This window comes from Notamacropus eugenii, chromosome 6, assembly GCF_028372415.1.
Source record: "Notamacropus eugenii isolate mMacEug1 chromosome 6, mMacEug1.pri_v2, whole genome shotgun sequence".
NCBI lineage: Eukaryota > Metazoa > Chordata > Mammalia > Diprotodontia > Macropodidae > Notamacropus > Notamacropus eugenii.
The window spans coordinates 337,604,983-337,630,907 of NC_092877.1; the positions used below are offsets into that span (position 1 = coordinate 337,604,983).

At 37.8% G+C, this 25,925-nt stretch overlaps 1 protein-coding gene and 1 long non-coding RNA gene across 2 annotated transcripts in view; one reads left to right on the forward strand and one right to left on the reverse strand.

The window, feature by feature from the left end:
* CPB1 (carboxypeptidase B1) overlaps positions 1-20,257 on the forward strand; it is a 46,214-nt gene extending 25,957 nt beyond the window's left edge. The window contains exons 10-11 of the mRNA XM_072618249.1: positions 15,969-16,053; positions 19,878-20,257. Coding sequence (XP_072474350.1) covers positions 15,969-16,053; positions 19,878-20,065 — 273 coding nt within the window. The 3' untranslated portion in view covers positions 20,066-20,257. The remainder of the gene's footprint in view (positions 1-15,968; positions 16,054-19,877) is intronic.
* LOC140510005 (uncharacterized) overlaps positions 1-25,925 on the reverse strand; it is a 71,271-nt gene that overhangs the window by 3,818 nt on the left and 41,528 nt on the right. The window contains exon 2 of the long non-coding RNA XR_011969037.1: positions 8,019-8,134. This is a non-coding gene — a long non-coding RNA (uncharacterized lncRNA). The remainder of the gene's footprint in view (positions 1-8,018; positions 8,135-25,925) is intronic.

Genomic DNA, 25,925 nt, shown 5'->3' on the forward strand with positions numbered 1-25,925 from the left:
CAACCAATCACCAATCCTAAAGCAATGACAGAACACTGACTATGTTTCTAGTATTCTGAGTATTTGTCATTTTTGTTGTGTTGTAACTATTTTTCCTGGGTTTTTTTTAATCAATCTGCTCTATGTTTTAAGATAAAAGAGCTGACCACTAAGTTCACAGCTTTAGAGTTCAATTCTGTCATCTTGAGCCTAACCAAAGTAGAAAAGAGATGATGAAATTACCAGAATAGATGGAAATAGAGGTGGGGAGAAAAATACAACTTGTTGAAGCAGAAGACAAGAGTTCAGTACTTTCAAAAAAGAACATTGCAGGTATTTGGGAGTTTTGTGTGAAAGAAAGTCAAAGCCCCTATACTCAATCGGCTTACACAAGAAGTGTCCAGTGGGCACCCTATGGGGCACAATGTTCCTGAAGGCTGCCAAGACACATTAAAACATAATTAAGAAATATTTAACAAAATATGTAAAATACAATAGAGCATACATAATGTTATTACGTGGTTTTCTAAATTAATCAATTTATGACCTGCAGGGATAATTATGATTAGTGACCTCAGTTTTTATTTGAGTGTGATACCACTGGCTTACACCAAAATATACTCGGCTTCATCTCATTATCTCACTATTAGGATTAGAGAATATTAGAGCTGGAAAGGACCTTGGAAGTCACCTAATTTGATCCCTCATTTTATATTTACATTTTGTTCATGACAAATCAAAATGCTAAATGACTTGTTCAAGGTCACTACTAATTAATGGCTCATCTGAGCTTGGAAGCTAAGCTTCTGTTACTTCATTATATTTAATCCTCTGGATTAAAATTCTAGTTTATATGGTACCACACTTGATGTCAAGTTGGGTTAAAGCACTTTGTAAACTTTAAATGCCCTATAAATAAGAGGTACCATCATCATCATCATCATCATCATCATCATCATCATCATCATCATCATCATCATCATCATTCCAATCAAGGCAACATGCATTTGTAGCTTAGTAGAAAAGTCTGGGGATTAGAGAGGTTCCATGAATTTGTTGGGGTCGTGTATCCAGCAGTGTAAGAAGTAGGGCTCACAGCTAGGTCTTCACCTAGCTTTGTCTTAGCTAGGTCTTCACCTTTTCCAAGTGAACTTTTGGTTCATTCCATGCTTCCTCTCTGTACTCATGGATGGGAATAAGACACAAGTGGGTGGACCTTGCTCCATACTGTTTCCTTCCTACAGCTGCCTTCTCAATTCCTTTGCCTGGTCCACTACACCTAACAAAACAGTGTTTGTAAGTCAGGTCCAGGGAATCTGTTAGAACTTCAGGAACTCTCTCAGAGCTCTGATCTCAAAAAATCTTGAAAATGACCAGTACGGAATGCCTGGGGCAGGGCAAAGAAATGGTCCTTCACTTCTGTGACATTTGAAGACACTTTTCAATTCCAAGGGCCATTATTCCAGCCCCACTGAAATTCTCCAACTGTCAGAGTTCAATAAGTTAACAAGGAACTAGCAAATATTTACTGATTAGATCTCATGTGTCTAGAATGATGCTAGACACTATGGAGTATATAAAATAAGATATAATCCTTATCCTTGAGAAGAGCTTAAAATCTTGTTAGGGGGACAGCATTTGTACATAAGGAAATATTGGAGAACAATAATTTAATTCAATCCAACAAGAATTTTCTTTTTTTAAATGTATTATTTATTTTTAACATTCATTTCTTTTTAAATTTTGAGTTCTAAATTTTTTTCCTCTTGCCCATCCCTCACCCACCAACTGAGAAGGAAAGCAAAATGATATCAATTGATTATACATGTGGAATCATGCAAAGCATTTTTCCACATTAGCCATATTCACAAAAATAATAACGAAAGCAAGAAAAATATACTTCAATTTGCACTCAGAGTTCATCAGTTCATTCTCCAGATGTGGAAAGGTTTTTATCTTGAGTCATTTGGAATTGTCTTAGGTCATCGTATTGATCAGAGTAATCAAGTTATTTGACATTTGATCTTCATTACAACATGGCTGTTTCTGTGTACAATGATTTCCGGGTTCTTCTCATTTCTCTTTGCATCAGTTCATATAGGTCTTGCCATAATTTTTTTCCTAAAATCATCCCCAGTTATTTGTTATAGCACAATAGTATTCCATCACAGTTATATTCCACAACTTGTTCAGCCATTCCCTAACTGATGAGCATCTCTTCATTTTCCAATTCTTTGCCAAAGAGTTGCTAAAAATTGTTTTTAACTTGTAGGTCCTTTTTTTCTTTTTCTTTGATATTTTTGGGGTTCAGACCTAGTAGTGATATTGCTGAGTCAAAAGGTATGCACAGTTTTATATCTCTTTGGGCATAGTTCCAAATTGTTCTTCAGAATGGTTGGACAAATTCATAACCCCACCAACAATTTATTAGTGTACCTATTTTTCTTCATCCTCTCCAGCATTTGTCATTTCTCATAGGTATGAGGTGATGCTTCAGAGTTGCTTAATTTTCATTTCTCTAATCAATAATGATTTAGAAAATTCTTTCATATGACTATAAATATCTTTGATTTCTTCTTCTGAAAACTGCCTGTTCATATCCTTTGGCTATCAATAGGAAAATAGCTTTTATTTTTATAAATTTGACTCAGTTCCCTTTATGAGAGGCCTTTATCAGAGAAGCTTGCTATAAATTTTTTTGATGTCACTTCATCGTTTATGGCATCTTTTAGCAAAATGTGATTTCCATATTGTCTCTTTTAATTAGATCTATTTTTGCTTTTACTTTGTCAGAGATCATGTTTGCTACTCTTGCCTTTTTTTTATTTCAGCTGAAGCATATTGAATTCTACTCCAGACATTTATTTTAACTTTGTATGTGTCTTTCTGTTTCAAGAGTATGTCTTATAAACAACATATTGTTGGAGTCTGGTTTCTAAATCATTCTGCTATCCAATTACGTTTTATGGGTGAGCTCATCCCATTCACATTCACAGTTATGATTACTAAGTATGTATTTCCCTCTATCCTATTTTGTTCTGTTTTTCCTCTCTCTATATCCTGCCTCTCTTTAAAAGTTGGTTTTGCTTCTGACCACTATTTTGCACTGAACTTAATCCTCTTTCCTTTTTATAATCCCCACCCCCATATCTCTTATCACTTTCCCTTCTTATTTCTCTGTTGGATAAGGTAAATTTCTATACTCAGTAGAGTGTATAAACATATGCTTCCCTCTTTGAACCCATTCAGATGAAAGTGAAGTTCAAGCATTGCCTGCCACACTTCATTTCTTCCTCAACTATAAAATTCTTCCTTGTGATTCTCTTTTATGTGAGCAAATTTGCCTCATTCTATTTTTCCTTTCCCCTTTCTCCCACTGCATCCTTTCTAACCCCCTCATTTGGGGGAGAGGGGATCATCCCATCAATTCACAATCATGCCTTCATTCTATAGAGACTCTTTCTAACTGCCCTAGTTATGATAAAGTTCTTAGGAGTTAAATATATCATCTTCCCATGCAGTGATATAAACAGTTTAAATCTATTGTGATTATTCTTTGATGTTTACCTTTCTGTGCTTTACTTGAGTCTTGTGTTTGAATGTCAAATTTTCTATTCAATTCCAATCCTTTCACCAGGAATTCTTGAAAGTCCTCTGTTTTTCTAAATATCCATCCCCCTCAAAGGATTCTACTCAGTTTTGATGGCTAGGTTATTCTTAGTTGCAATACTAGCTCCTTTGCCTTCTGGAATATCATATGCCAAACCCTGTGCTCCTTTAATGTTGAGGTTGCCAAATCTTGCATGATCCAGACTGTGGCTCCATTATATCTTATTTGTTTCTTTCTGGTTATTTGCAATATTTTCTCCTTGATCTGAGAGGTCTGGAATTTGGTTATAATATTCCTGAGAATTTTTCACTTGGGGATTTCTTTCAGGAGGTGATTGGTGGATTCTTTCAATTTCTATTTTACCTTCTGTATCTAAAGTATTAGGGCAGTTTTCCTTTATAATTTCTTAAAATATGATACCTGTTGTTGTTCAGTAATTTCAGTCATGTTCAACTCTTTATGACCCTTTATGGGGTTCTCTTGGGAAAGATACTGGAGTGGTTTGCCATTTCCTTCTCCAACTCATTTTATAAACAAATTACTGAGGCAACCAGGATTAAGTGACTTGACCAGGGTCATACAGCTAATATATGTGTGAGGTCACATTTCAACTCATGAAGATACATCTTACTGACTCCTGGCCTGCCACTCTATATACTGTGCCACCTAGCTGCAACAACAACAAAAAGAGGAATAACAAAATTTAGGTAGTCCAATAATTCTAAATGATCACTCTTCAATCTATTTTCCAGGTCAGTTGTTTTTTCTGATGAGGTCCTTCACATTTTCTTCTATTTTTTCATTATTTTGACTTCGTTTTATTATTTCTTGATGTCTCAGAGAGTCATGAGACTCCACTTACCCAGTTCTAATTTTTAAGGAATTATTTTCTTCAGTGAATTTTTGTGCTTCTTTTTCCATTAGGAAAATTTTGGCTTTTAAGGTGCTATTTCCTTTAGGTTTATTTTGTTTCTTTTTACCAGGTTGTTAGTTCTCTTTTCATAATTTTCTTAGATCAGTCTCATTTTTTTCCCAATTTTTTCCACTACCACTCAACTCCTTTGTTAGTTCCTCCAGGAATTCTTGGTAGACTTAGAACCAATTTGCACTTTTCTTTGAGGCTTTGTTTATAGCTTTTTTTATACATTGTTGTCTTTTTCTGAATTTATGTATTGGTCTTCCTTGCCAGTGTGATAACTTTTTATGGTCAAGTTCTTTTTTTGTTTTTATTTGCTCATTTTTCCATTCTATTTCTTGACTTTGAATTTTATGTTATAGTTGGACTCTGCTCAAGTGGGAGTGAGGAGGCACTGTCTCAAGTTTCAAGCTTTTTCATGCTACTGTTTTCAGAGTTAGTTCTGGAGGTCTGCAAGTATTTGGTGCTTCAAGATAGTGTGATATAGGAAGAGGTATGGTCACTTGTCTCCTGGTCTGTGCTCTCATCTTTACCCAGGAGGGCCCCTAGTCCACTGCAGCCACAAGTGCTAGCACTCCTTTTGACCTGGAATTGTGACCAGACCCTTTGCTCTCCTGAGTTTGTTTTGGATCTCCTGCCAACCTCCCTTCTAAGATAACTTAGGCTACAAAAAGTCTCACTCTAACCTTTTGTTGGCTCTGCCACTCCAAAATTTTATTTTAGGAGTTATTTTAAAGTTATTTAGAGGAGACTATTAGGAGAGTTCATCTGGGTTGTTACCTATACTCCGCAATCTTGGATCTATCTTCAATGAGTATTTTCTAAAGATGTATAATTCAATTAAGTATTTATGGCTATGTGCCAAGCATTATACTAGGTCCTGGAGGATAAAAAGACACACATAGATACATAGATAGATAGATAGATAGATAGATAGATAGATAGATAGATAGATAGATAGATAGATAGATAGATGGATGGATGGATGGATAGATAGATAGATATAGATACATACATGATAAACACATGAATTAATAGATAGCTAGATAAATAAATGAATAAAAAAAAGTTCCTACCCTCAGGGAGCTTACGTTCTCCTCTACCCAGGAGAAACATACAATAAATAGACAAGTGGACACAAAATAGAATAAGTAAAATATGTAAGTAAGCACAAAATAGAAACAAAGTAAATACAAATTTATTTTGGAAAGCAGGAATTCATAACAAAAGGGGAGAACAAGAAAACTCTCATGTAGAAGAGTTGATACTTAAGCTGAGCATCAAAAGGTGGTAGGGATTCTGAAAAGTGTAAGTGAAGAGAAAGAGCCCTCTAGTCACAGAAGAGCCTATTCAAAGGTACTGAGGTCAGAGATAGACTGTTATGTTTGGGGAGCAGCCAGTTTGGCTGGAACATAGAGTACATCAGGGAGATTAATGTGAAATAGGTCTGAAGACTTATTTGGGTCAGAGCAAATTTCTTAAGGGCCTTAAATGCCAAAAAGATGAGTTTGTATTTTATCCTAGAGGCCTAAGGGAGCCTCAGAATTTGGATGCCAGAGATCTTGTGGAGGTAGAAGAGATAATATTTAGCAATTGATTGGCTTTGGAGGACGAGGGAGAGGAAAGTATTTGTATGAGGCCATCATAAATCAATTCAGTTATTAAGTGCCAACTATGTATAAGAGACTAGAGACAGGAGGATAAACTGACCAATAGCCCCTGCCCTTCTTTTCTACTAATGGAAAACAATACATAAACAGATTCAGACTATGAGCCAACAATTTAGAAAAGAGATAGATAATATGGGCTAAAGTAATCAGAGAAGATTTCATAGGGGAAATGGACCTAAAGGATGGATAGCATTTAGACAAACAGAAAGTCAGGGGAAGGGCATTTCTGGCAGGGAGGACAGCATGAATAAGAATGCAGAGGTAAAAATGCATTTATAAACAAGCATTGATTTAGACATTTCTATGTGCCAAGCACTGTAGATAGAGATAACAAAGGAAGGAGGAAAAAGTATTACCATTAAAGAGTTAATACTCCAGTGGAGAGGCTATCTATCTATAGACTAACAGATAGATAGATAGATAGATAGATAGATAGATAGATAGATAGATAGATAGATGGATGGATGGATGGATGGATGGATGGATGGATGGATGGATGGATGGATGGATGGATAGACAGATAGATGGATGGATGGATGGATGGATGGATGGATGGATGGATGGATGGATGGATGGATGGATGGATGGATAGACAGATAGATGGATGGATGGATGGATGGATGGATGGATGGATGGATGGATGGATGGACGGACGGACAGACGGATGGATGGATGTATAGATAGAGAGAGAGAGAGAGAGATAGAAGATAGATGGATGGATGGATGGATGGGTGGATGGATGGATGGATGGGTAGATGGGTGGATGGATGGATAGATAGAGAGAGAGATGGATAGATGGATAGATAGATAGACTATAGATAGATAGATAGATAGATAGATAGATAGATAGATAGATAGACAGATAGATAGATAGATGATAGATGGATAGATAGATAGACAGACAGATAGATGATAGATAGACATAAAATGCATACTAAGTAAATGCAGAGTACATGATGGAAAGGAGTCTTAGAATAGAAAAGAAGACGTCTATGTTGGAGGAGTCCAGGTTAAAAGAAAGAAAGAAAAGAGTGAGAAAAGATCATAGGGGAACAAAAGTTGCCAGCCAGACTCAAAAGTTCATTTTGGGGATTAGTAAGAGATAAGGTCCCATTGGAAAGGTGAGCTAGACAATTCGATGAATGTTTTGAGCCTATTAGAAATTCTTAACCAGGGGGGTGATACAATGAAAGTGATGTTTCAGAAGATTAATTAGGCAGAGGTATGAAGGATTCAACATTATCTAACAGAAGAATGAAATGCAATGTATTCTTCCATTCATTTTCATTTGATTTTTCCTGAAACGAACTACAGTTATATGCTTGTGCTTTTTATCTGTTTTACTTAAAATAAGGATAAGAATACTCCAAAATATTCTTGGTGAAAGGTATTTGGGGCTTTCACAGAATCCAGAGTATTTTTGTTTATAAATAGCCAGAGACATTCTACAATCCTCAAATACAGGAGGACTAGCTCATCTCGATTACCCAGCACTTTTAAATGGTTTTTTTTGGAAGGAACCTGGCTGTTCACCAGAGTAAATGCATTGTATGTACATAGCTGCAGCTGACACCCTTCTTCTACCCCCTCCCCCCGTCCTGAGTTTTACATAGCTTCAAAAAAATGTATGCCCATCAGCCAAGAAGGAAAAGTTGTTTTAAATCGGGGGAAGCATTCTCACACAGGGCCTTTAAAGACTGGCAGTTTCTGCTCTCTAGAGCCAAGTTCTTCCCTCATTCTTTTCCCTCATTTACTCTCTAGCTTCCTAATAAAAGCTTGAACCCTTTGACTGCCCTTTTTTCTCAGAAACATGTTTGTTTTCTCGAGTTTCTTGTGTTCAGACCTTGGCTTGGTTTCATAAGGTCTTAGGCGCTTCTTTTTTCCAACCAGAACTGCAGAAGTCAAATTTTCTTTATTTTCTCTCTGAATTAGTCATTTCTTATCACATGAAGAAGGTTCCTGGAGAGAGAAAAGGAAGCTGCAGTTAGCGATAATCTTTCATTTTGCATTATTTTATGTAAACACCCATAATGATGGCTAACCATTAGCACTCCATTCTGAAGGCTGAGTTGGATTCTTTTATTTTTTTGTCAGTTTACTCTTTTGTATTTTAATTTTTGTATTTAAAAACATCATTACAGGAAGTGGGTTCATAAGCTTCATCATAATGCCAAAGAGTTTTATATCACAAAAAAGACTAACACCAGTCCTAGACTCTATTTTCCTGATCTGTAAAATTAGGTTAGACTAGATGGTCTCTAAAGTGCCTTCAAGTTCTAAATCTATGATAGTGTGATTCTGAAACTACTGGACTTAATGAATGAACCTATAACTAGTTCTAACTTCCATATGCTTTTGCTCTAATGGTGGAATTTCAGGCATAATGGCAGGCCAGCTGATGAAATAGGGTTTTCCAGTGTCCTTGACCTCACAGCCCCAAGCCCATTAGCCATAGCTATTGTTGTCTCTATTTGCCCTCTGGAGCCATATCAAGCAAATAGATGCCATTAGGCACTCAGTCAATGAATCAACCTGCATTTACCAAGTTTCCACTGTGTCTGAAACTATACTAGGCACTGGGGATATAAAGAAAGAAGAAAAATCCCCATTTACCATTAGGGTCTACTTAGCTGTGCCTTCTGAATGACCCAAAGTATCTGATTCCTTTACAAGGTCTCTGAGAGAAGAGTCATGTCTCTGTAAATACCAATCAATTACATCCCACCACGTGGTAAAGTTTGCCATTTGGATCTATAGTTTATCTGTGTCCAGGACACTAAAACTACTGGGGGAGAAAAGGATAACCTACACCCACTGTTTAACAAATCCCCTGCCAGTCCAGCACCTACTTAGCCCAGTGATTAGCACGTAGTAGATGTTTAATATAAGTTTATTGACTGATTTAAAATAGTATCAAACAAATGAATTTTCAGAGCTTGATGCCTTCTTAAGTTAAATATATCAGGTTCATTTGACATCAAAGCTTTCACTTTGACTAGGCTTTGGCTTATTTTAGCTATGTGCTATTGGTTTCAAGGGATTCTCCTTTTCCAAATTCATAACAAACCCTTCTGTGCATTTGGAGAATTTTATAAGAGCCAGTCTCTGCCATAGTGACTGATCAGAGAGCATGAAAGCTGAGGCCTCAGATGTAGATGCAAGTAAAAGGCCCCATCATCATAAGTCTTAAATGATAGAGGTGAGGAGCATTACAGTTTGTAAGCCAGGGGCAGCAGTAGCACATTGGAATAGAAAGCGTAATTGACTGGAAGTCAAAGGATCTGCCATTTTATATATCATTATGGACAAAGAGTTTAACCTATCTGGTCTTCAATGATCCTTAAAATGAAGCTACTAGCTCCTTCCAGCTCTAAATTTATAATCCTATACCCTATCACCTAGGCATTCTGAGGATGAGGAGGAATATAGGCCAAATTATTTTTTCTTCTGATGATGGGCAACACCCATCACCTAGTATAGTGCTTGGCACATGGAAGGTGCTTAATAATTGCTTTTCAATGGACAACAGAAACATAAAATTCTGAGTTGTGAACAAGCATGTGACATTTGCAAATCTTTCAGCTCCCAATATATCTTTTTAGAACCAGATTATTAAAAAAAGGAATGAGGTTTGAATGGGGAAATATAGAGACTCAAGAGGCACTTATTTATATATGAAGAAAGAACTGAGGAGGGCAAGCCAAGAAGGTAGCACAACGTGAGCAAAAGTTGAGAGGTAAGAATAAGTATAGTGTGTTTTAGAGCAACACCCATAGTGTCCCTGACCTGTATGTAGCTTGCCTCTGGCCTGATTTACATTTTATTTGCTTTAATCCTTCACTACAGGATAAAACTTGCTCTGGTAAATCTCTTAAGCCAAGAATAGGAAACTTTCCACAAATGGCATCATAGCTTTGTGAAAGGAGAAGGGAATATGAGGCTAGGCACTGTCAAAAATGCATCCTACTCCCTACACCATCAGTAGCTGTGTGAGGCTTTCCTGCAACTCATTTAGCCATCCATCCTCATGGAATAGATTCAGAAGGAAGGGAAATTACAGATATAACACTCCTACTAAGCAATGTCCAGACTCCACTTGAATACTGTTAGTGTGAGACAGCTCTTATTATTGTAATTGGCAGAAAGTTAGATCCTCTGTTGGGTATGTACCCCTCACACACTAGGTCCCTGAAACAGAGACCCTTAGACAAGTTGCGTCTACGAAGAAGCTAATATTGATGAAGTGCTTTGATCTCCTCCAAAGGACAAACCAAGATGTATCAGCTGCATAAAGATTGAAGTGTCACAGTTTGGCTAATTGTGACACACACCATTCCTAAAGGACCTGTCTTGGAGGCCCGTTTGCTTGATCTTGCAGATAGGAAAGCACAGACCAGAAACCAACATGGAAAGCAGGTGATGATGTGGAAAGGGCACTGAATGTCTAATCAAAGGTGTAGGATTCAGATCCTGGCCCTGTTACACATGAGTACCCTTGCCTTAGGTATGTAAACTCTTCAGGCCTCAGTTTCCTCATCTATAAAATGAGGGTATCAGATGGACTAGTTAGTCTCAGGGGTTCAGTTCCAACTCTAAATCATAAGATCTTAAGAGCATAGATTTATAGCTGGAAGGGACCTTCATGATCATCTAATCTACTACCATCATTTTAAAGATTAAAATGCTGAGGTTGAAAGCTTAAATGATTCGAGCAATGTTACGTGGGTAATTAATAGCAAGGGCAGAATTCAAACACAGGGCACCTGATTCCATTCCCAGCAGTCTTCTTTTATGATCCTGAATCATAATGGGGCATCTCAGCCACCATGCAAACCATCCACCAAAGACCCCACTACTTCATCCACTATACTAAACTCAAGGTGGTCCCCATCTCCATTTAGACATCAGAGCATCCTGTAGTCTTTTTAAAACCAATTTGGCCTTTTTGTTGTTTTTCATTTTCAGTCACATCTGACTTTTCTTGATACCTTATTGAGGTTTTCCTGGCAAAGATACTGGAGTTGTTTGTCATTTCCTTCTCCAATTTGGCCCTACCCACACACTCGAACTGCTTTGACAGCTTTCTTCTAAACCGAGGCATTGCAACGAGGGATGACATGATTTTTTTAAAAACGAGATGCTTAAGCTAAAGTCATGAGGTTTCCTTTGTAAGTCCAATGGTAGCAGTGGTACTGTCAGTAACACATTGGCCAGTCCAAATCCAAATCCAAATCCAGTCAATGTCTGTCTCAGTTTAGTTGTCATCAAAAGAAGAAGCTATTTCAAAAAGATACCTAGAGATAAAATATACATAAGAAAAGATACCTAGGAAACAATTGGTTACCATTTTGTGACCTCAGACATAGTTTAAGAAGTGCCCAACTGAGAAAAGATAGCTGATTTCTTATGACTGTAACTGTAATTATGATTGAAAATGATAAAGGGAAATAAAAGATCATAAGCAACTCTTTGGAGTGGATATATCTGATAAGTAAAATATCTATAGATGAGATCAAATTAAAAACTGCTCTGTTAACAACTAAGCCTTCCATATGTGTGGCCAAGTAAAGAGTGCAATGATCTTAAATCAAATCTGAGAATGCACAATTTTTAGTAGTTTCAGAAGCAGCTCAGAAAAGAAAGGTATTCCTAAGAACAAACCAAAAATATAATTCAAGGTTTAGGAGCTTAAAAGAAAGAAAAGAACAGAAGAAAAGACTCAGGAAAAGTGGCTGGAAAGGATTGGAAGTTCATGTGTAGGATCAGAGGCTTAACTTCACAGAAAAATAAGTGAGACCTTCTTTTGATGAATGACAAGTAGGAGAAAACCATAGACCAGTGGGATTTAGACCATCAATTACCAAACAAAGAATCCTTCCTACCTCACCAGTGTTTCACACATAGGATTATAGATTCAGAGGTAGAAGAGACATCAAAAGTCAGATAATCCAATCCCCTTCAAATTACAGATAAGGAAACTGAGGCCTAAAGAGTGACTGACCAAAGATCACATACTTAGTGAGTAGAGGGGACAAACATTTATCTAACACCTACTAGATACCAGGCACTATGCTAAGAGCTTTACAAATATTATATCCTTTGATCCTCACAACAACCTTGCAAGATAGGAACTGTTGTTATCCCCATTTTACAACTGGGGAAACTGAGATAAACAATGGTGAAGTGACTTGCCCAAGGTAACATGGATAATAAATGTCTGAGACCAGATTTGAACTCAGCTCTTCCTGACTCCAAGTCTAGCACCCTACCACTGTGTGATCTAGCTGTCTCGGAGGTTCCAGAGCTAGGATTTGAATCCAAAGACTCTTCACTCCAAATCTACAATCCTTTCCACTATTCCACACTGTCCCTCCATCTAAGAAGTTATTTTTCTAAAGTATTTTGAGGATTAGTTAGTAGTTGTAGAGTATCCTAATTTCATTAAGTGCCTGGAATATAAAATAATGAATGATGAGAAAACCAAAAGTCCAGTGGTCTGGTTGAATTTAGATAAAATAATAATGATTTTGGGGGGCAACTCCTAGAGAGGGGCACTTTCTATCAGTGCAGATCAGCAATTACTCTGAAACATATAGTTTCTGAGAGTTGCCTAGGGTGTGGAGGAAGAGACAAAAACAGCTGTCTGGGACCACCAAATCAAGGGGTGTCAGAAATATAGATCTTCCACATTTCAAATCATGGTTTCTTTCCACTACACTATATAATCTGTCCAGGATATTTCTGCTAATGTAACTTCTATTTCTCTCCTTCCTCCTCCTTTTCCTCCTAAAAGTATTAATTCATAATAATAAATATTACTTACATAGTTAACATTTCATGAAGCAGATGTTGGCACTGGGTCTGGAGTCAGGAAGACCTGAGTTCAAATCCAGCCCCCAACACTCAATAGCTATGTAACCCTGAGCAAATCACTTAACCCTATTTGCCTAAGTTTCCGCATCTGTCAAATGAGCTGGAGAAGGAAATGGTAAGTCACTCCAGTATCTTTGCCAAATGAAATCATGAAGAGTTGGACATGACTGAAAAACGACTAAACAACAACCAACCTCTGGACAATTTGCTTCACCTCTGTTTGCCTCAGTTTCCTTATCTAAAAAGGGGAGATAATAATAGAATCTACATCCAAGAATTGTTGTGAAGATCCAATGAGTTTATATTTGGAAAAGTGTCTGGGCATAGTGATTACTGTATAAATGCTCATTCCCCTTCCCCCTCTTATGAACCCTATTTTGGAGAAAATAATCACAATTGATTCCATTAACCCTATAAGACTGGAGAAAGTACCTTTCTCCAGCTGGGAATTAGAGAAACCAAAGTATAAAAAGTTTAAGTGACCAGTGAGTTCACTCTAGAGCTTGGGATGAGTCACTTCAAGAGCTTTGTCTAAGAGTCATGTGTCTGATTTCCCAATTCTTTTCAAGCCCTCAAATTTGTAGCTTGTTTAGTAAAACAGTAAATCTTTCCTTACTAGAACTGCCAAAACCGTTTACTGGCTTTGCACAGACCTTCATCTCATTCAGCTGGTTTTGAGTTCAGAATACAGAATCAGAGAAATTACTACTCTTTTCTAAATTATATTATTTCTTTTTTTTTTTTTTACTATCTCTAACTTCCCCTGCCTATCCCCAGCATATGTAAAAGTAGCAATGATGTTCCTGCACTAGGAAATGTTGCTGGTTTTATAAGCAGAATGAATTGTAGTTAATTCCACAGCAGTAAACAATCAGTTTTTCCAATCTGTATTTCCCAGAAGACCCATTCAGGCTCTACTGCTTGAATGATTCATTCAAATATGCAGTGTGTCAGTGGCAGTAAGAGAACATTTTAATGTATTGCTTCTCTTGGGGAAATCATCTTTGGGATTGAAACTAGAAATCCAAAGAGTTCTGGGTCTTATTAAAGTATAATGCTGCTTCTAAAACAACAAAATACAATTAAATTCTTAACATTTTATACCTAACTTCAAATGACCTACATTTAGAATTAGAGTGTATAGTCAGTCTCTAGTCTTCCAGACTCAAGATTTTCTGAGCTATATCCTAGAGCCCCTGGATAATGGTGCTATTGGTCACATGATCTGGTTAAGAGAGCATTGGCCTGGGAGTCAAAGACCTGAGTGCCATTTTAGTTGTGCAACTCACAACCTGTGTGACATTGGTCAGGTTGATTGCCCTTTCTGGCATTCTAAGTTTCCTTATCTGTAAAATGAAGGAATTGACCCACTGAGCTGTACGTAGACCTCCAACTAGGATCCAGTATTTCTAGGCTGGTCCTGAAGATCACCTTGGCTACCAAGTCTTTTCCAATTAAAGTTTCCACACCACCTCACTAAGTTTCATATAACTTCAGGTGCTAAACCTCAGCTTCATTTTTCCTCCCATTCAATATATCAACAAGTATTTATTAAGCCCTAACTAGGTGCCAGACACCATTTGAGGAGCTGGTAATACAAAGATTAGAGATCCAAGGGAAATAGCACCTTGCTCAAAGAGTTTACATTCTAAGGAGGGGAAGGGGACAGATTGACATGGACATGTATAGGAATATATTAAATACATGCAAACTCATTTCATTGGAAGCATTCTGGGGGCTAGAGGCGAGCAGGAAGAAATCAGGAAAGATGTCATTTAGAAGGTGGCACTAAAACTGAGTTTTGAAAGAAATAAGGGATTCTAAGGGGTGGAAGTGAGAGATAAGGGCATTCCAGGCATGAGGGACAGCCAGTTCAAAGGCACAGAGATGGGAAATGGTGTATGATGCATGAGAAACGGTAAGAAGGCTGGTTTGACTGGACTGTAGGGTGCAGGAAGGGGAATGATGTATAATGAGGTTCTAAGGTAGCTAGACTGCATTGAGAAAGTCTTTAAGAGCCATGCCCAGTTGTAGCTGTTATTCTTTTTCTGGAGTTGAATTATTCAATAAACATGTATTAAATGCCTGTTCTGTGCTAAGCGCTGGGACGCAAAAAGAGGTGAAACACAGTTCTTGACCTCAAGGAGCATACAATCCAATAAGGGAAGCAGCATTAAACAAAGCAGGCTCTACAGGGTAAAGAGGAAATAATTGCAAGGCAGAAGGTATTAGAATTAAGAGGCATTGGGAAAGGATTTCTGCAAAAGATGGGGTTTTTATTGGGACTTTAAGGAAGCCAAAGAAGTCAGTAGGTGAAGTTGAGGAAGGAGAATGTTCTGAGGAGGGGAGATGGCCAGAGAAAATGTACAGAGCTGATAGATGGAGCATCTTGAATGTGGAAAACTCATAGCCATGGAGAAGCCACTGGCTCTCCCCTCTGACCAATTCTACAGGACAGTAAAGCATGCCAAATTAAGCCTAAGGGCATAAACAATTTCTTAATATATTGAACTTTGATCATCAATAAGCAAAATCTTTAGGGAATGTTGATTTCTACAGCCTCATATTTTCAAGCCTAATAAAAATTTTTAAAAATCCAAATAATTCTAGGGCTTATATAAGCAAGACTTGCCCAAGTATCCACAAAGGGAAAGAATACTAATAATTAATAAGATAGATCCTCACCAAGCACCCAAATCAATTTAGGATTAACTTAAACCAGTCACCAAAATTCTGAGCCTCAGTTTTACTATCTTTAAGATGAAGGTGATATCATTCCTTCCATCTACCTCCCTCAATGGGATGGAATCGTATCAGGTCCCTGGGATACTTAAAGACTACCTGAAAAACTTGGGAATCAGAAATATGAATGGTACCATTTCAGCATCTGAATTTTCTTTCATTTTGATTCTCCTCACAGAATACCCTGGCCAAGGCGATGGTCAAAGAACTGGCAACATTGCACAAAACACAGTATACCTACGGTCCAGGAGCCACAACCATCTGTGAGTGCCTAGTTTACCCCTGTACCCACCAGCAAATGCTAGTCAGAGTAAATGAAGCATGCTCACAGCTCTTTCTGGCTGACAACTTAACCCTCTCTTCCAAAATGTGTAGCATGTGACTTTAGCTCAACTGTGAATGTTTTTTTTTCTAAAATATGGAATTGTAATCAGATTTCTGTTTCAAAAAGGATGTGGGTGGTGCAGGGGGGTGGCAGCCCCTTTCAAACCACAGAGCCATATGCTAGGGCTAGATAATTTACTTACTCTTCTCTCAGACAAAAATGAACACAATGGAGATTAGATATCTTCTGAATGTGAACACAGACATGATCTGCATATCATATTTTCAATTTCCATTTATATTCTGAACTGCTTGCTGCCTGATTTACTTTAGATTTCTTTTAATCATAGGACCAGTGAGCTTACATGAAATACATAGTTAGTGTGTACATATTCTGATTCTTTTTTTAACAATGGCTTTAATTTTCTATACACATAATTTTAACTACTAAGAGACAAGTTTAATCCCCCCATCCAGGGAACCCCTAAAAGAATTGGCTTTTACCATGAAGCAATTACTCCTCTGAGTTCCTCTAGAATTTGGTGACAATTTGTACACCACAATTATTGTTTAAAATTCTGTGCTTCCTAAAGAAGAAAACCCCAGAAAATGTTTTTTTAAATGCTTGTAAATGATTATAACATCTTCTATACAAAATATAGAGTGTATATTAATATACTGTTTTTATGTAGAAAGATTTTAAATGTAGTCTATGTATCTGTATGTATAGACCATATATGTTTGCACGCATGGTCTGTATGGCCTTGGGTAAGTCACATAACAACATGGGCCTCTGTAAAAGGAGGGGGTTGAAAAAGATAACCTTAAAAATCCCTCTAACTCTATATCTTTGACCCCATAAACCCTCAAAATGCCCATACCCATACTCCCCATTTTTTTAATGTTACCAACACTATCACAGGAATACAGAGAACTAGAAAAACTGGCATCTCTGTCCCATGTTGTTTTATGCATTTGATCTCTTATAATTAGCAAGGTAAATCCTGGTGGATTTAATATTCGGTTTTTGGTTTGTTTGCTTCTTTGTTTTAACCTGTGATTTCACAGTGTAGAGCTCAGTCATAATATGGAACTCATTTGTAATTACAGTCTTAGAATATTACCTGGGACACCAAGAGTTTACATGGCTCATCCATGGTCATACATCTAGGTTGTATCGGAGGCAAGTCTGGAAGCTGGGTCTCCAAAAGAGAATGATATCTCTTGTGAATTTAATATAGCAAGTGAAAATCTATTGGTTAAAGATGAATTTTTATCTTCCACTTACTCATTTGTCCCCCCTCACTCAAATATTAAACCTGTACTGGTTCCTTCCCTACTGCCTTCAGATATGACCAAGTCTCCTCTGTCCTTGAAAAGCCTTCACCAGGCCCTCCTATTCCCTCTAGCTGTCTTCATATATTTCTCCTTCTCTTTTTAGAATAATTCCTTTCTAGATATGTTGCTTTCAGGTTCTCTTTTCCTGTTTTCTCCTTAACCCTTCACAATCTGGTATCTGATTTCATCACTCAACAGAAACTGCTCTCTAATGTTACCAGGGATCTCTTCTTTTCTCAGCCCTCAACCTTCCTTACCTATCTATTGCATTCCTCAGCCTTATTCTCCTCTTCCTACCTTCATGACTGCTCCTTCTCAGTCTCCTTTGTCAGCTCACCATCCCAATCTCACCCTTGACTGAGTATTCACCAAAGTTCTGTCCTAACTTTTTCTCATTTATCCCTCTGTTCAAGTGTCTCTTGGTAACCTCAGCTGCCATGGGTTTAACTATCATTTCTATGCAGATTACACGCACACAAGACATCATGCTCCAGAACTGTTAACACAGTTTTGAATCATTAAAGTTTAACCTGCACAAGCATTTTTAGGATGCCGTGTCTCTCTCTCTCCCTCTCTCTCTCTCTCTCTCCCCCTATAAATATATATATATGCACATATATATGGTTTATAGATAGATATAGATATATATATACACACACATAGATATGTATGGATCTATACATGTGTATATAAATATATATAACACACATGTATATATGTATAAAATCTCTTGAGTTATCTGCATATAAATGTACGTATATACACAGATATATGTAGAGACATACTGTGTGTGTGCATGTGTATAATTTGGGAGCAATCTGCACCAGGATGATCATTAAACCCATAGCAGCTGATGAAATTACCAAGAAAGATAGTATAGAGGGATAGACAGAGAGAGACAGAGAGGGGGAGGGAGAGAGAAAGAGGGGGGGGAGAGAAAGAAAGACAGATACAGAGACAGAGAGAGACAGATGGGGGAGGGGGAGAGAGAGAGAAAGAAAGGGGGGAGAGGGAGAGAGGGAGAGAGAAAGAGAGAGAGGAAGAGAGACAGAGAGAGACGGAGAGGGGGGGAGAGGGAGAGACAGAGACAGAGAGAGGAAGAGAGAGAGGCAGAGAGGGAGAGAGGGAGAGAGAAAGAGAGACAGAGACAGAGAGAGAGACAGAGAAGGGGAGGAAGAGAGAGAGGGAGGGAGAGAGAAAGAGAGAGAGAGAGACAGAGAGGGAGAGGGAGAGAGAGAGGGAGGGAGAGAGGGAGGGAGAGAGAGAGAAAGAAAGAAAGAGAGAGAAAGAAAGAGAGGGGGGAGAGAGAAGGAGGAAGAGAGAGACAGAGGAGGGAGAGAGAGGGAGGGAGAGAGAGAGAGAAAGAGAGGGGGGAGAGGGGGGGAGAAAGAGAGGGAAAGAGAGAGGGGAGGGGGAGAGGGGGAGAGAGAGAGAGAGAGAGAGAGAGAGAGAGAGAGAGAGAGAGAGAGAGAGAATTCAGTCCATTTGTTTATAAGATATTTTCAACTAGAAATCTGAGCGATATCTCAAACTCACCATATCTATAAGAAAATGTATTATCTTCCCCCCACACACACCCCACCCCAAGCATACCATTCTTTCACACTTCTCTATTTTTATCAAAGGCACCACTATTCTTCTAGTCTCCCAAATTCATAATCTCAACATTGTCATCCTCGACTCTCCTTCACCCCGCATGGCCAGTCTGTTGCCAAATGTTGCTGTTATCACCTCCACAATATCTGTCTTCTCTGACACGTTCTCTGTGCTCACAGGGGCCACCTTAGTTCACATTCCCATCACCTCTTGCCTAAACGATCTCTTCACCTCATTCCTCTCCTTATTCCAACCAAACCTCTATACTACTGCCAACATAATTTTCCTTAAGGCCAAATTTAACCAGGTGACTCCGTATTCAAACTATTCGAGTGGCTTCCTGCTACTTGTAGGATAAAATATTCCCTCCTCCGTTTAACTTTTAGAGCCCTTCAGGATCTGGCCCCATCAGCTTTTAGGCTGATATTCTCTCTCCCAGACTGTTCTGCAACCAAACTGGCCTCCTCTCTGTTCCTCAGAAACGACACGCCATCATCCATCTCTGTGTCCTTGCACGGGCTGAAAAGCACTCCTTTATCTACCCTGCACTGAGCTCCTTTCTTCTCTTAAGATGCAACCTAAGCAACATATTCTTCAGGATTCAATCAGATTTAATTACTTTATGTATTTTTCCATTCATTCACTTAATATTTTTGTTTCTATTTACATATCAACTTGTTTTCACCTTCCCCAGAATATAAGCTTTTTTAAGAAGGGGTTGCTTCCTTCTTTGTATACCCAGCATCTAATGCAGTACTTAGCAAGCTTAATAAGTGTTTATTGGTTGATTCATTCAATCATTCTGGATCTATTTCTTCTCATGTTTCAGATCTTGCAGCTGGAGGCTCTGATGACTGGGCCTATGACCAGGGTATCAAATACTCTTTCACCTTCGAACTCCGAGACACAGGAAGATATGGCTTCCTGCTCCCTGAATCTCAGATTAAAGCAACCTGTGAAGAGACTTTGCTGGCCATCAAGTATCTCTCCAACTATGTCCTGGAGCATCTATACTAATTTAGCAGTCTCCACAGATCCAAGAAAACCTTACTCTTAGATGCCAATTCTCATTTCTTACTCTCATGAACTTCTATTTTTAATATCTTGAATGAATGCTTTTGGAATCTTGACCTTAGCTTTAAACCACATCATAAGTTCAGTCATGTCTTAATGTCAATGAAAATAAAAATCATTCCTAATTTTAAAACCAATTGTTTGTCTGCTTCTCTGGCAATTTGAATGGACAAATGAGAAAATCATGTTTTCACTTTGGGGTTTGCCGCTATGGAGAATTTACAAACTTTGGAGTGTCTGAAGCAGCCAGTGTTGGGCAGAAAGTAGTCTCCATATTCTGGTGTATTTGTTTCTTCATTCCTTCATTCAACAAGCATTTGTTAATTCCTCCTATGGACAATTAACTGTGCTGGATATTTGAAAACATAGACAAGAAGGGATTGTCCTTGCATCAAGGGATTTCCATTCAACTAGAGGGATCCAACATGGCAAGAGAAAAATAAATGTGAAATACATACAAAGTAAATATGAAGTAATGACAGGGAGAGAGCACTGCCAGCTGAGGGGATCATTATAGCATAAAATACAGTGTATATTCCCTAAGAAACAAGGAGAACTGTGAACAAAAGATGTGTTTATGAAGTTTGGGATACACCCCCAAGACTAGTTTTTGTATTCAATGGACATGGAAGGAAAGGTTAATGCCAGTAAAAATTTCCTCAGAAGAGAATGGAGCCTGCTATCCTACATGAGCATATTCTGCATATTTAAATAAATATGAAATAGACCACATAAGCAGGGGGAGTTGGAATCAGGACATAGATGCAAATCCAGCTTCTGGAACTTACTAACTTACACACTCTTAAGAAAGACAGCATGCTCACATATGAGGAAATACAAAATAAATAAAAGCTGTGTTGTTTTTGTTCAGTCATTCCAATCATGGCTGACTTTTCATGACCCCATTTGGTGTTTTCTTGGCAAAGATACAGAATGGTTTGCCATTTCTTTCTCTGGCTCAGCTAAACACTTAGGAGGAAATCAGGGGAGAGAGCACAGGCAGCATTTGGGGAGCCAGGAAAGGTTTCACATAGAAAGCAGTGCTTGACCCGTATTTTGAAGAAAATTGTGGATTCTCAGAGGCAGAATTGAGAAAGAAGTGCATTCCAAGTGTGGGGGTTGGTCACTGCAAAGGCATAGAGAGGGAATTAAAATTCCATATGTGAGAAATCCAGATTTCTGGACCATTGATTATGGAAAGGGGAGAAGAGAAGTAAATAAGCTTTTGTTAAGCACCTCCTATGTGCCAGGTACTATATTAAGAACTTTACCGATGTTAACTCATTTGATCCTAACAACAACCCTGAGCAGTAGGTACTATTATTATTATTTCCATTTATAGATGAGGAGCTGAGGCAGAGAAAGGTTAAATGTGCTCAGGGTCACATGGATTATAAGTGCCTGAGACAAAATTTAAACTCAGATTTTCTACTCCAGACTCAGCTCCTCTATCCACTGTTGCCACCAAGCTGCAAATAGTGAAGTTCTTTACAAGCCAAACAGAAGAGCTTATATTTTACCCTAAAGGCAATAGAAAACTACTAAATTGTGTTGGGTAGAGAAGCATGTGAGCCATGGAGGATGATCCAATGGAGGAGACTGTCGAGGAATGGCTGGACAGGTGGAAGGAGAATCAGGAAGTAGCTGTGTCAGGATTGTGTTCATCCTTCATTGCCGAAGAAGACCATGCCATCAGAGAAATGATGACATGACCTGCACTTGACTTTGTTTTGAGTGAGGGAGGGCTGTGCAGGTCACCAGCCTCACTTCTCCTCCAGAGCCATCTGAATGCAGTGACTAGATATTCATCAGGATGACTGGAGATAGCCCAGGATGCACTGGAAAACCTTGGCCCTTTTAGCTATGTCAGGAAAACTTCAGCAGAAGAGATGGTCCAGGAGGAAGGAGTGGTCCAAATTCACAGTAGCAATCACAGATCTCAGTGATGTCTGATTAAAGTCAGAGCAGTCATAGATCTCACACATCTATACTAGAGTCACAGGTTTATTGAGGTGGAACAGGGCACTCCGTAGTCATCTAGCCTTGCAGAGTGACAAAGGCCCCAAGTAGTTTAAATGTGACTTACCCAGGGTCACACAGGTATTAAGGGTCAACTCTCTTTCCGCATGCACTTGACACTAAACTAGCCTCAAAGACATGGAATATTATGATTATATAAAGCATTCAAAGATTTTACATAACAATATTGCTTTTTTAATCAGTAAGCAAAAATTGGTTTATTTCTTTTATGAAATTCCACATATTTTTACAGATTAGATCCTAAAATGGTGTCTAAAATCTCTTCTTGTACTCCAGGCTTCCCTACCCTGTACCTTGGGATCACAAGTCTTACTTAACCTGTATTAAGACACCCTCTGGCACAATTGGTTGTATTTAATGCTTATAAGGAGGTTTGCTGAAAGCAAATCTTTCCCTCCACAGTAAGAGCCCTATCTCGAAGGTACAGAAGAGCAATTTGAGGCATTATTCTAAGCTCTTACAGACAGGAAAGAGCATATCCCTACAAGCATTACAGAAAAATCTGGCTTAATAAATTTATTCTAACAATGTACATTTACGGGTGAGCTCAAATCCCCTTTCAGTTTTGGCTGACCGTATCTATATAGAAGAGGCCAGGAATGAGAACAGGTTGATGGAAAAAACCACATATTACCTGGCCCCTTGGGCTTAGATAAGAGCATTTTGGCTATTAGTTCTTAAAAGCTTAGTGTCCAGGGCAAAGAATTTCTTGTCAGAGATGGGATGCTTCTAAGCCATAACTCTGAAAATGATATGACAGGTCACTCCATAAGGGAAAAAGTCAAGAAAGTTGTTTTCATTTCATTTGTTTTTTCCCTAAAGAAGGGTTTTGCAGGATGGTCCAGTTGCATTTCTAAAAGAAAATTACAAAAGTTTCTGACACTGAACTCTCAAAGCATGGCAAATCCAAATCTTTCCGTGAGGAAGTAATGACCAAGAATTTCAGTTAAAGCCATAGCTGCTAGAAGGAGAGACAAGATTCCCAATGGGGAATGCTTTGCGGTTTTCAGTAGAACCATGTCCAAGAAGTATAGCTCAGTGGACATTACATATCAGAGAAAAATAAGTAGGAAGAATTCTCTCCACCTGCCCCTCTTCCCAGAAACTACCTGATGAAATCACTAGAAAACATCAGGGCTATGATGGATGCATGATTTGCTCCATATGCGTTCACCATGATCATACTTGTTCCTTTTGTGTCTGTCTGTCCCTCATATGTGTTCATCATGTGTGTCCACTCTTCCCACTGATTGCAGACACGTCTGTGTGAGAGCATGCCTCAGGTTTGTGAGATAAACGATATTTTGCCATTTTTTATACTGTAGCATTTTGTTTTGAACTAATTATATTCTCTAACTATTAAAGGGAAATACTCAACAGGGGTTCATAAATTATAATCTTAACAGATACAGAGGACTTTAAACCTGAAAGAGCCTTCTCTGGGTGACCCACCCTTTCAGTTAGGGTATGTTTACAGGTGCAATACATGTATGTAGATGTATCATGCTAAAGGAACTATAGAAGGACATGCAGCTTATATGCTGTTGCTAGAATTGAGAAAAGTCTCTAAAGTCGGTGGCCAAGTTATCCTATTACTGAGTATCTAACCATGCTGGAATGTTCTTCCTCCTTACTTATACTGCCTGCTTCCTTGTCTTCCTTTGACTGAAATCAAATAACACTTTCTACAGGAAGCCTTTCCTGGTCCCAACCCCTCCTCTCCATCTACCGCTAATGTTTTCCTATGTCCCATCTATTGTGTATCTACCTTGTAAGTACAATATTTTGCACAATGTCTGCCCCATGGCAATGTGAGCTCCAGAGGGAGTGACCATGTTTTTGTCTTTCTTTCTATCCCCAGCTCTCAGCACACCCCTTCGTATACAGTAGCACTTAATAAATGATTGTTGACAGATTGCCTGACCAAAGAGGACAAAGACAGAAAAAAGATCCCATAGATGTCAACACAAATGCTATTTGTGGTAGCAAAAACCTGGAAACAATGTAAATGACAATCAATAGTGGAAGGGTTGAAGAAACTACAAATTATTGTTCCATAAGAAAAGACAAATATGAGGAATCCAGGGTAATGTGAGAAGACTCATAGGAATTGATAAAGAGAAAAGTAAGCCAATGATATTTGAATTAAATATATAAGGTCACATCACAAAACTTATAAGACAAGGAAAGAAGATTTACAACTTTAAGAAACTTGGGCAAAATTAACCTATCAGATGTATGAATAGAAGAAAAGTTCATGACTAAACAAGGTTTGATCATATAAAATTATTGTATACATATGTTATTATTTAAAATTTAAAATGTTTTGTACAAAGAAATTCAATAAAGACAAGATTCAAAAGAAAACGTTTTACTGGGGAAAATTTTGCAATAATTTTCTCTGACAAAGATCTCATTTCTAAAATATGTGGTACTGATTCAAGTTTATAAGAATAAGAGTCATTCCCTAACTAATAAACATTTTAAGGATATGAGGAGACAGTTCTCAAGAGAAGAAACTCAAGCTATTTATAGCCATATGAAAAAATTCTCCAAATTACTAATAATTAGAGAGATACAAATTAAAGTAAACTCAAAGCTTTCATATGATAACCATTAAATTGGTAAAGACGATCAAAGCTAAAACTGATAAATATCGGAGGATTTGTGGGAAAACAGGATTGTTGGTGGAACTCAAAGGATAGAACTATTCTGGAAATCATTTGGAATTATAGACAAAAGAGTTACTAGCAGTGCATACTCTTGGATCTCAACATAGAACTATTCAGTCTATACCCAAGAGACAAAAGAAATGTCCTATACATACAAAAATAGTGATAGCAGCTCTTTATGTGGTGGCAAAAAAATACCCTAAATGTCCATCAATTGAGGAATGGTTGCAAAGAATTGTGGTATATGAATATGATGGAAAATATATTGCTGTAAGAAATATAGTTATAATTTATCTCAAAGGGACATGAAAAGACATATAATCTGATGCAAAAAGAAGTGAGTAGAAATGCAAGAACAATTTATACTATAACAATAATATTATAAAAATGAATAATTCCAAAGACATCTGAACTGATGAAGAAAGAAAGATGAACAATTTTTATCATAATGACACTGAAAAGACAAACGACTTTGAAATCTGTCAGAATTAAGATCAATGCAATGACCATTGGTGATTTCAGAGGACTAATATGGAGGCTAGCTCTTCACCTACTGATAGAGAGGGGATACAGGATGAGACATATTTCTGAGTGTGGTCAATAAGGGAACTTATTTTGCTTAATTGTGCTTATTTGTTGCAAGGAATTTGCTTTCTCTTTTCTTTTTCCCAATGGAATGAGAAGTGGGAGAGAAAATAGATTTCTTTTAATTAAAAAATTGATCTTTTTTTAGAAAAAGGAAATGGAGTGATATAAAAACAAAAGATATCCATAAAAAGTTTAAACCAACTATGGCTAGGGAAATGATAGAGGTGATCATGGAAAATGGAATGGAAATTTTTCATTTGCACAAGCAAAACCAAAGCAATTAAAGTTGGAAAAGAAGTTAACAGAAGATATTTGCAGCAATTATCTCTGCTAAAGGTCTGCTATTCAGGCTATAAGATGAACTGATACCAAAAAAAAAAAAAGCAATTCCCCAATAGCTAAGTAGAATTGGCAATTTCCAAAAGAAGAATTGAAAGCAAATAACTAGGTGAAAGAATACTGCAAATCACTAATAATGTGAGATTTTTAAAATTTTAACTCTA